General features: G+C 45.7%; 1 protein-coding gene across 1 annotated transcript in view; it reads right to left on the reverse strand.

Annotated features, from left to right (window-relative positions):
- Polr3gl (RNA polymerase III subunit G like) overlaps positions 1-11,329 on the reverse strand; it is a 17,697-nt gene that overhangs the window by 2,400 nt on the left and 3,968 nt on the right. The window contains exons 2-5 of the mRNA XM_005357040.3: positions 2,064-2,231; positions 1,616-1,745; positions 750-818; positions 425-481 (exon numbers count right to left, since the gene is read on the reverse strand). Coding sequence (XP_005357097.1) covers positions 425-481; positions 750-818; positions 1,616-1,745; positions 2,064-2,189 — 382 coding nt within the window. The 5' untranslated portion in view covers positions 2,190-2,231. The remainder of the gene's footprint in view (positions 1-424; positions 482-749; positions 819-1,615; positions 1,746-2,063; positions 2,232-11,329) is intronic.

Consider the following 11,329-nt stretch of genomic DNA (forward strand, 5'->3'; position numbering starts at 1 on the left):
GTGTGTGTGTGTGTGTGTGTGTGTGTGTGTGTGTGTGTGTGTGTGTGTGTGTGTCCGTGGAGCCCTGGGGAGGCACTGGACCTCCACAGCTGGAGTTAGAGGCAACTGTGAGCCCCTGGTGTGAGTGGAAGCAGTACATGCTCTTAAGGACTGAGCCATTTCTCTGGTGCTTTTGCTTTTTATTTTTTACAAAATGTTTTGTTATATTATTTGTGTGTGTGCGCGCGCCTGCGCGCGCCATGTGGAAGTTAGAGTAGGTTCTTCTTCCCACCATGTGGTTTCTAGCCACTGGTGGCAGGTGGCATTATCAGCGGAGCCCTCTCTTTCCAGGGCTCCCTCCGGCAGCAAACATGCGGCTCTGCTGCCCCCGCGTGGCTACTGTGGCATCCGCTGATGAACCCTCATCCTCTCCAGGTTCACTTACGTTCCTTCTGGAGTTTCCTGACTCGAATCTTGAGTTCTCGGGGCAGCCGACGCCAGTCTGGAAACAGTGAGAGTGTGAAGGTCAGCAGGACCCTGCCTGGGTCCATGAATGGTGATTGGTACTAAAGGGCGGGGTTCTAAAGGACAGGAAGGAGCTGGTTTGAAGTTTTTCGGGAGAGGTGGCAATGTGAAGCGGTTTTCCAAGTAGAACCAAAGAGTGTTGAGATCACATCTAAGATTCTGGTTTCTAGACGCTGCACAGGAAAGGGAGGTGGTGGTTCGAGGCACCTCTGAAGGAGGACATCCAGGGAGGGCCAGTCACCTACCAGGGTTCCAATCGATGGCATTGTCAATCGGCCCAGACATCTGATACTTGTCTGAGTAACGTTCGACATCTGAAGGGTCAGAGGTCATGAGTCAGAGTTTTATCCACAGAATAATTTTTTTCCTAAGGGTCAGCCCCTCTTAGTTCTAGGGAATTATTGATCACCTCACTCCAAGCCCAGAGCACAATGGTGCCAGCTTCGGTGAAGACCTTGTCCCTCTTCCAGCCTGCCTTTTTTTTTTTTTTTTTTTTTTTTTTTTGTTACTCTTTGCCCTTAGTCCAAAGACTCTCCTATCTTCATTGGGCAGTATACACCAGGATAAAATCCAGGGTTCAGTCTTCTCTCTTCTTCTTACTACTGGGGTTAGCTTGGTTAAGTCTCCCATCTCTGTGAGCCTACAACCCTCAAGGCCTCAGTATAAAAGCATTAATTACCCATATAAAAATACTGTATTTCCTCACCATGAGTGCTATGCCAAGCCTAGCAGAAGTGGCACCTTCTCCAGTCTCCTACTCTCCTAAGGAAGGGGAAACGTTTGGCATAGGGAGGGTATTCAGAGACCTAGCCTCAGAGTCCTTCCAGTTAAGAGTCTGTTGAGTTGGGTTAAAGTTTGTACCCCCACCCCCACCCACCTATACATATGAAGTAAGATGCTAATGCTTCAATGTCCCACCAGCCCCAAGATTTAGGGTTCAACTCAAATCTGAGTAAGGTTGTACGTTTCAGACACAGAGGAGGGTTTTAATGTAAATAGTAAAGTTCTCCATTAAACAGTAAACGTCCTGAGTCTCGCTGGTCCCCAATGGTGCTGAGCATGGGCCCTGCCTATGGAAGTCTCCAAACACGATGCCAGCCTTCCCACTGACCTCTTTTGGGGACAGCTGGCCGGATGAAGTATGGGAGCTGCCTCATGGCCCCACGCAGCTCTTGCTTCAGTGCCAGAACGTACTCCCCTTCCTCTCCCGCGGGCAGGGGCACGGGGTGGAACTCCAGGGGCTGAGGAGACACAATGGTTAGCCTAGGACAGGAAGGCTGCAGTAAAGGGCCTTTCCCCTAAGCTGAATCCATTGTGCCCAGTAAACAGAGGGCCAGAGGAATGGGAGGCCAATGCAGCATCTTTTAAAAGCTGGGGACTGGGGAATGTGAAGAGAAAAAACAAACACGTATTTGCCTGGAACCGTCTTCTGTGGGTTGGGACTCTGGAGACACAGGGTCAAAATGAGGGCAGCTTATGATGGGCCAGGAGGATTTCGTGGTCACAGGTAGTCGGTGAGGAGCACATGGGAGTCTTGGGAAAGGGAGGGAGACACTCACAGGGAAGAGTGGAGAAGGCTGCAGAGTGGGTGGGGGCAAAGCATCGCCCTTCCCAATGCCCACAGCCTCCATGTTGAAGGTCAACTGGCCTCGGCCACGACCCCGGCCCCCACCCCGGGTGGCCATGGTGGAGGGGGCCTGGATACTCCGAGATCCAGTGAGAAAAACCTAATAAAGACAAAAACAAAGAGATAAAGAAGTATAAGGAGCTACATGACATCTGATGGCCTCTGGCAGGTGACTTTTTTCTCAGTGCTGAGGTTCGAACCCAGAGCCTCTCTCATGCTAGGTACTCTACCTCTGAGCTATATTCCAAACCCTTTCTCTGTGACACTTAAAAAAAAAAAAAAAACCAATGGTAGCTGGACCATGGTAGTGCACGCTTTTAATCCCAGCACTTGGGAGGCAGATCTCTGAGTCTGAGGCCAGCCTGATCTATAGACCAAGTTTTAGGACAGCCAGGACTATGCAAAGAAACCCTGTCTTAAAAAAAAAAAAAAGCAGAATAAATAAATTTTTAAAAGATTTGATTAATTAATTAAAAATAAATAAAACATGAAGTTAAGAGTGATGCCACAAACCTGTAATCCTAACCCCATACTTGGAAGGCTAAGGCAGGAGGATTGCAAGCTTGAGACCAGCCTGGTCTAGAGTTCCAGGCTACTTGGGACTGAATAGCAAGATCATGTCTCCAAACTAAACAAATCGGGATCTGGGGAGATTGCTCAGTGGTTGAGAGTATGCACTGCTTTTTGCAGAGGAAGGAGTTTAGTTCCCAGTACTTGTGTCTGGTAGCTCACAACCATTTGTAAACTCAGCTCCAGGGACTCTACCACCCTTGCTGGGTCTCCACTAGGGCCCGCACTCTCATACACACACACACTCACGCACACAATTCTAAAACACTGAATTGTTTTTATTTATGTGCATTGGTGTTTTGCCTGCCTGTATATCTGTATGAGGGTGTTGGGTACCCTGGAACAGTTTACAGTTAATTCTGAGCTGCCATGTGGGTGGTGGGAATTGAACCAGGGTCCTCTGGAAGAGCAGTCGGTGCTTTTAACTGCTGAGTCATCTTTCCAGCCCCCTTTAAAACATTTTTAAAAAAATATTTTTAAGGGCTGGAGAGATGGCTCAGAGGTTAAGAGCATTGCCTGCTCTTCCAGAGGTCCTGAGTTCAATTCCCAGCAACCACATGGTGGCTCACAACCATCTGTAATGAGGTCTGGTGCCCTCTTCTGGCCTGCAGGCATACATGGAGGCAGAATGTTGTATACATAATAAATAAAATCTTTAAAAAAAATTTTTTAAAGGGGGATTGGAGAGCTGGTTTGATGGCTAAAAGTATATGCTGCTCTTGCAGAGGCCCTGGATTTGGGTCCCACCTAACCTAGGCAGTTCCCAAGTTCCAGGAGACCAATGCCCTTTTCCAGCCCCCACAGTCATCTCACAGACATGGTGCTCCTACAGTCAAGCAGGCACATATACATACGTAAAAAGAAACATGTTAAAAGACTTTGAAGCACTAAACATTAATAAATTTTGGCTGCGGAGTTGTCTCAGCACTAAGAGTGGATGCTGCTCTCCCAGATAACTTGAGTTTGATTCCCAGCAGCAGAAAAACCTACAATCCAGCTCCAGGGGATCCAATGCCTTTGGCCTTCGTGTGCACACACAGACCCATAATAATGAAATAATAATAAAATATACCTTTTTATTTTTTATTTTATGCGTATGAGTGTTTTACAAGCATGCATGTGTGCCGTGTGTGTGCAGTGCCCACAAAGGCCAGAAGAGAGCACTGTTTCTCCCGAGACTGGAATTACAGATGGTTGTTGGTGCCTGAAGAGGTGCTGGGACTTGGACAGAGCTCTTAATCACAGTCATCTCTTCAGCCCCCCCCCCCATAAGATAAATCAATACTAGATTATAACCCTAAAGTACAAAGTAAATGTCCATGAGTACATAGTGGTATAAATGACTGGGAAAAGACAAATGTCCCATGCAGAATTCTAAACAAACTATGTAGATAGTTCAAGTTAAAACATAACTAAAGCATGTGGCTATCCCAGGCCACAGGGCAGGAGCATAATTCCTGATTCATAAGCGTGAGTAGTATGGGAAATTTTGTTTCATATGCTTGTGGCAAACTGGAGGGTATGGAGTAACTTTTTTTCTTTTAAATATTTATTTATTATGTATACAATATTCTGTCTGTGCATATGCCTGCAGGCCAGAAGAGGGCACCAGACCTCATTACAGATGGTTGTGAGCCACCATGTGGTTGCTAGAAATTGAACTCAGGACCTCTGGAAGAACAGGCAATGCTCTTAACCTCTGAGCCATCTCTCCAGCCCTGGAGTAACTTTCCAGTGGTCATTATGCCAGCAGGTGACCAAGATCAACATCAATCGCAGTAACTCACATGGGTATTCATAACATGACTTAAGGACGTTTGTTTCTTTTCTTGCTTTGTTGATCTCTGGTAGCCCAGGTTGGCCTGAAACTCACTATGTAGCAGATGATGGTAGTGACCTGTGACCTGTGATCTGCCTGCCTCCACTCTGGAGTGTGGGAACTACAAGCCATGAGTCTCCCCTTTCTCTCTGGCCCTTTCATCCTTCCTTGACAAGGTGTCATTGTGTAGCCCAGGCTATCCTTGAGCACTCTGTCTCAGCTTCCCAAGTGCTAGGCCTCTGTGCATGTGCCAGATTTGAAATGTTACTTTTACTTCCTTGTCCTCATTCCCAAAGCTCCTAAGTTCATTTTAGTCATTGAAAAACAACAGCTTCCAACAGAGGGCTAGCCTACAGCACGCCAACGAGTTCTCTTCAAAACTGTAAAGATCATTAAAAAAAAAAAAAAAACAACTGAGAAAATGCCGTAGCTCAGAGGAGCCCGAGGGGATGAGACAAAATGTATCAGGGTATTCTGGACAGGATCATGACACATGAACAGACCATTATATAAAATCTGAAGAAATCTAAATGGACCTTGAAAAATAATATGCCAGGTGGTATGGTGTAGGAGGTCCTTCTGTTTGTGTGTTGCTTTCATTGGTTAATTAATAAAGAAATTGCTTGGCCTGATAGAGCAGAACTTAGGTAGGCAGAGAAGACAGAACTGAATTCTGGGAGGAAGAAAACAGAGTCAGAGAGCCACCATGGAGATGCCAGGTCAGACATGCTGAAATGGGTTAAATCAAGATGTGAGACTTAGCCAGTAAGAGGCTAGAGATAATGGGCCAGGCAGTGATTTTAATTAATACAATTTCTGTGTGGTTATTTTGGGTGTAAATTAGCTGGGCAGCTGGAACCAAGAGCAGGCCTTCTCTCCTTCAACAGTGGTGGGGCTCATATCTTTTTTTCTTTGGTGGCGCACGCCTTTAATCCCAGCACTAGGGAGGCAGAGGCAGGCGGATCTCTGTGAGTTCGAGACCAGCCTGGTCTACAGAGCTAGTTCCAGGACAGGCTCAAAAACCACAGAGAAACCCTGTCTCGAAAAACCAAAAAAAATAAAAATAAAAAATAAAAATAAAAAATAAAAATTTCCACCTCCTCCCCCCTCCCATCTCCCTCTTCAGTCCTAAGAGCAGTCAGGAATCCCTGCCCTGTGGGAAGTCCAAGGTCCTCCCCCCTCGATCCAGGTCTAAGAAGGTGGGGCTCATATCTTTAATCCCAGAATTTGAGAGGCAGAAGCAGGTAGATCTCTATGAGTTTGAGGCCAGCCTGATCCCCAGATAAAGTTCCAGGACAGTCGGGGCTACACAGAGAAACCCTGTCTGTCTCAGAAAAGAAAGAAAGAAAGAAAGAAAGAAAGAAAGAAAGAAAGAAAGAAAGGAAGGAAGGAAGGAAGGAAGGAAGGAAGGAAGGAAGGAAGGAAGGAAGGAAGGAAGAAAGAGGGAAATGTACCAATAGTAGTTCATTAATTGTAACAAATGCAGTATAGTAATATACAACATTAATAATAGGAAAACTATGTGCCAGGGATATATGGGAATTCTGGGGGTCATCTGCCCAGTTTCTCTGTAAATCTGGTTTTTTTTTGTTGTTGTTGTTTTGTCTTATTTTGTTGAAGTTCTGGAAGCTGAGTGCATGGTTTTCCACATTCCAAGGGAGCACTCAGTCACTAAACTCCATCCCTAGCCCTGTAAATATTGTTTTCGTTCAGGTGATGGCTTCCATGATTGCTCCTCCTTTTCTTTTCTGTTTGTGGATTCATTTTCCTATCATGTATGAATACTTCTTTAATAATAAGATAAAATTATTAGGTAGGCTGTGTGGTTGAGCCTGTAATCCCAGCACTGGGGGGCTGAGGAAAGAGGGCAGTTGAATAGTCTGAGGCTATCCTGGGCTGTACAGATATTTCTAAACTCTTCATCCTTCCCGCCTTTCCCTCCCAAGTTCTGAGATTACAGCTATGTGCCAACATGACCAGCCAATAAATAAAGTTATCCATTTAAAATTGTAACCACAGGTCCAAGGAGAGTCTCAGTGGGTAAAGGCCCTTGGCATGCAAGCTGACACCCTGAGTTTGATCCACAGAACCGATGGGAAACAGAGACAGGAGAATTGGTGAACATTTATAGGCTAGTTAGCCTGAACTACACTGCTCAGTGGTTAGAGACCCTTGCTTCAACAAGGTGGGGGGAGCACAGATGAGGTCAGAGAACTTTGAGGATTCTCTCTCTGTCTCTCACAGACACACATACTCCTACACAAACACACTGAAGTAAAAGTTTAAAAATTGAATTAATGTAACTATATATCTTATATAGAGAACCATATATGAGATTAATCTATAGCAGGAAGAAGATGGATATCTGAGAAGTTAGGAGCGTCTAACCACTATGAAAACATAGAAGGAAAAGATTGCTGTTTCCCACCAACTCAGGAGAGCCATCCTGTCTTTAGCTCCTCTCAAGGAAGAGGACAGAGCAGCTGGCTGAGGTCTCTTTCCCTTTGACAGCTCCAGCGCCAGCCATGGAGAGGAGAGTGGTTCTGACGGCAAGGCAGGGGGAGCTAAGACAAAACCATGAACGTGGAGGCTAGACCACTCTAACCCCACTTTCACATCTTCATACATTAAGTGATCACCAAAGATGCAGAGGAAAAACTGCAAATGCTGTTTAATGTAGACATCAAGCTGGTGGTCAGAAACCAGACAGCAGGTCTCCCCCTTTCATTGGGAGTCTAATTAATCCACGTATGTAGCAAATGGTGCTGCACACCCACCCACTCAGGAGCTTCCAGCTATGGAGATCCAAGGTCCCAGTGGGGACGCTATGCTGCTGCTCTGCTAAACACCTAATTTACTATGTTTTCCACTTAGGGATTAGTGCTGGGGTTGGCTTTGGTCAGAGGAGTTTCCTTTTGCTACAGTCAGCGGTGACACTACAGACTGGTCACAGAACAGAGAATACAGGACTATCTGTCGTCAAGACATAAGACATCAGTATCAGCCATTCTAAGGCTTAAGAAGCTCATGGAAGGGAGGGAAGGCTGGAGTGTGTGGAACATGGAATTCTGGGCATGGCTGTTGAACCCTTGCACTCAGAGCAGCGGTGATCAACTACACAAGATTGGCACGAGTAGAACATCACACAACAAACCACCAACAAGGACACGGAGTCTAAGGAAGGCAGAGCTGGGTGTGGGAGCACATGCCTGGGATCCAGCACCTGAGATGTAAAACTAGGAGGCCTGGAGTTCAAGGCCATCCTAGGCTACATAGTTAGTGCCAGGCCATCTTGGGCAACATGAGTTCCTGTCTCAAAATACCAAAACCAACCAAACAAGCCAAAAAAATAAAAGTCTCAGTTCTCTCATTTCCTAACTACAGAAACTTTGTTTTTTCTTTGCAAAATGAGAATAATAATAAAATAAACTACTGTCTTAATTACTGTTAAGTTGCTATGAAGAGACACCATGACCAAGCATCTTATAGAAGAGGCTTTATTGGGAGCTTACTCTTTCAGAGGGTGACCCGTGAGCATCATGACAGGGATGCAGGCATGGCACAGGGGCAGTAGCTGAGAGCTTACATTACATCCATAAACATGAGGCAGAGACAGAGAAAGCTAACTAGGAACAATGGGGCCTTTGAAACCTCAAAGCTCATCCCCAGTGACATACCTCCCAATCCTTTCCCAGATAGATCTATCAACTGGGGACCCAGCGTCCAAACTTATGAGCCTCTGGGGGCCATGCTCACTCAAACCCTCAAACCACAGCACCTACAATGTACCACTGAGTTGCTGGATACTGCTGATAAGGCAGTGAGTAAGATGGTAAAACTAACAAACTAAACAATAACAAAAATCCTGGCACCCGGGGCTTCCTACATGGAGTTCATATTCTGGCGGAGTCACCAGCCTACAGATAACAGTTTAAGCCACAAGAGTAGGCAAGGTCCCGAAGGCAGATGACGTAGAGACCAGTCCCGGGGCACTCTAATTGTGTATTTGTAGTAGACACGGTAAGAAGTAATACTATGTTAGAACTCTTGGAGATCTACGTGGAAAAAAATCATTCTCCCCAAAAGAAATGATAGCTTGGGATGTCCCTCCGTGACACAGCCCTCACTCAGAAGGCCCAGGATCAAGCATCTCCATGACATAGCCCTCACTCAGAAGGCCCAGGATCAAGCATCTCCGTGACATAGCCCTCGCTCAGAAGGCCCAGGATCAAGCCCCTGGTATGAGAGAGAAAAAATCGCAAGATGGGCATGTTGTATATATCTGTGATCCCAGCACAAGAGAAGCTGAGACAGGGGGATTGCAAACACTATGCAAGCCTAGGCTACACAATAAGATATTGTCTCAAAAAACAACAAACAAAACAAATTAAAAAAAAAACAAAAAAACAGGCCAGGCGGTGGTGGCGCACGCCTTTAATCCCAGCACTCGTGAGGCAGAGGCAGGCGGATCTCTGGGAGTTCGAGGCCAGCCTGGTCTACAAGAGCTAGTTCCAGGACAGGCACCAAAGCTACAGAGAAACCCTGTCTCGAAAAACCAAAAAAAAAAAAAAAAAAAAAAAAAAAAAAAAAAAAAACAGAGAAGAGTTGGACAAGGTGTCAAGTACCTTTAATTCTAGCACTTGAGGCAGAGGCAGGTGGATCTCTGTGAGTTCAAGGCCAGCATGTTCTACAAAAGAGTTCCAGGACAGACAGGCCTATATAATGAGACCCTGCCTCAAAACAAATAAACAACAACAAAAAAAATGGGCAAAGAATATGAACAGAAAATTGACAAAAGAATGCTCAATAAAACCACTTTAAAATTACATCTATCTATCTATCTATCTATCTATCTATCTATCTATCTATCTATCTATCTATCTATCTAGATATAATCTGAGACAGGTTCACTCTACACACAGGCTCTCTCTATGGTTGTTCTAGAACTATATAGGCCAGGCTGGTCCCACACCCACAGAGATCTGCCTGCCTCTGCCTCCCAAGTTCTGGAATTAAAACCATGCCTGGTCTCCTTCTTTCAAGATTTATATTTAGTTTAAATTATATGCACGTGAGTGATGTGCCCACGGAGGCCAAAGGGGTCAGATTCCCCGGGAGTTACAGATGGGTGCTGGGAAATAAACTCAGATCTTCTGTGAGAGCAGTATACCCGCTTAACCACTAGCTGTTTCTCTAGCTCGATTTAAAAGAAATATATTTGTGTGTGTGTATAATGTATGCATGTGCATGTGTCTGTGTGTGAAGGTGCCTGTGGGCTGTGATGTGTGTGGAGGTCAGAGGTCAGCTTTGGGTGTGGTCTTCACCCTCTGCTTTGCTTTAGAGGCAAGATCTTTCTTGTTGGCATAGCTGGCCGGCGAGCTCCTGTAGGACTTTCTGATCTTTACCTCCCATCTCAGCACAGGAGAGCTGGTATTGCACCGCAGGCCACCACAGCAGTCCTGCTTTTACATGGGTTCAGGGACATGAACCTAGGTTTCCAGCTTGAGATGAAAGTAGTTCTTATGGATTGAGCCATCTCCTCGACCCAATAAAACCATTGCCTACCTAACAAAGGGACTAACAAAAACTTAAATGATAATAGTCAGGCTGTGGTGAGATTCCCCTCAGACAGACTTTGGCTATGTTTGTTAGTTTTTTGTCAAATTGCCACAAGCTAGGACCATCTGGGAAGAAGGAATCTTAATTGAGAAAATGATTCCATCAGATAGGCCTGTGGACAGGTTTGTGAGGACATTTTCTATATTCTTTTTTCTTTTTTTTTTTCTTTTTGGTTTTTCGAGACAGGGTTTCTCTGTAGCTTTGGTGCCTGTCCTGGAACTAGCTCTTGTAGACCAGGCTGATCTCGAACTCCCAGAGATCCACCTGCCTCTGCCTCCCGAGTGCTGGGATTAAGGGCGTGTGCCATCACCGCCCAGCTGTGAGGACATTTTCTTAACTGATGTGGGAGGGCCCAGGGCATTGCGAGCGGTGCCACCACTGGGCAGGTGGCCTTGGGTTGTACAGAAAAAAAGCTGAGCAAGCCATGGAGAGCAAGTCAGGCAGTAGCGCCCCTCCATGGCCTCTGCTTCAGTTCCTGCCTCCACGTTCCTGCCTTTGCTTCCTTCATGATAGCCTGTGACTGGGAGGTGTAAACCAAATAAACCCTTTCCTCCCTAGGTGGCTTTTGGTCATAATGTTTTATCACAGCAGTAGAAAGCAACCTCCATGGAAACACTAACCAACCTCTCAAGGTTCTGAATGTCTTTATTCTCAATCTAGAAACCCTACTGTTAAAATGGTGGAATATTCCTTTACACTGTGTGAATCTCTGCCACTGTTGTCAGGTTATAAAGAAGCTGACTGGCCAGTAGCTGGACAGGTAGAAGTTAGGCAGGGATGTGCAGACAAACAGAGAGCACAAAGAACAAGGGGAGGGTCTCAGAATCTCAAGGAGATATGGAGAGGAGATGAACTTGTACTGTGAAAAAGTACTGAGCCACGTGGAAGAGCATAGATAAGAAATATGGGTCAATTTAAAATGTAATAGTTAGCTAGTAACAAGCCTGAGCTATTAGCCAAGGATTTAGAATAATAAGGCTCTGTGTGGTTATTTGGGAACTGGCTGGAGGGACAGAAAAGTCTATATAAAATCTGCCCTAATAATCACATAGTCTGCAACAAAAGTAACAGGATGCTTGTTAAAGAACCATTTACGGGCCGGGCGGTGGTGGCACATGCCTTTAATCCCAGCACTCGGGAGGCAGAGGCAGGCGGATCTCTGTGAGTTCGAGGCCAGCCTGGTCTACAAG

Source organism: Microtus ochrogaster, chromosome 21 (assembly GCF_000317375.1).
Source record: "Microtus ochrogaster isolate Prairie Vole_2 chromosome 21, MicOch1.0, whole genome shotgun sequence".
In the NCBI taxonomy this organism is placed as follows: domain Eukaryota; kingdom Metazoa; phylum Chordata; class Mammalia; order Rodentia; family Cricetidae; genus Microtus; species Microtus ochrogaster.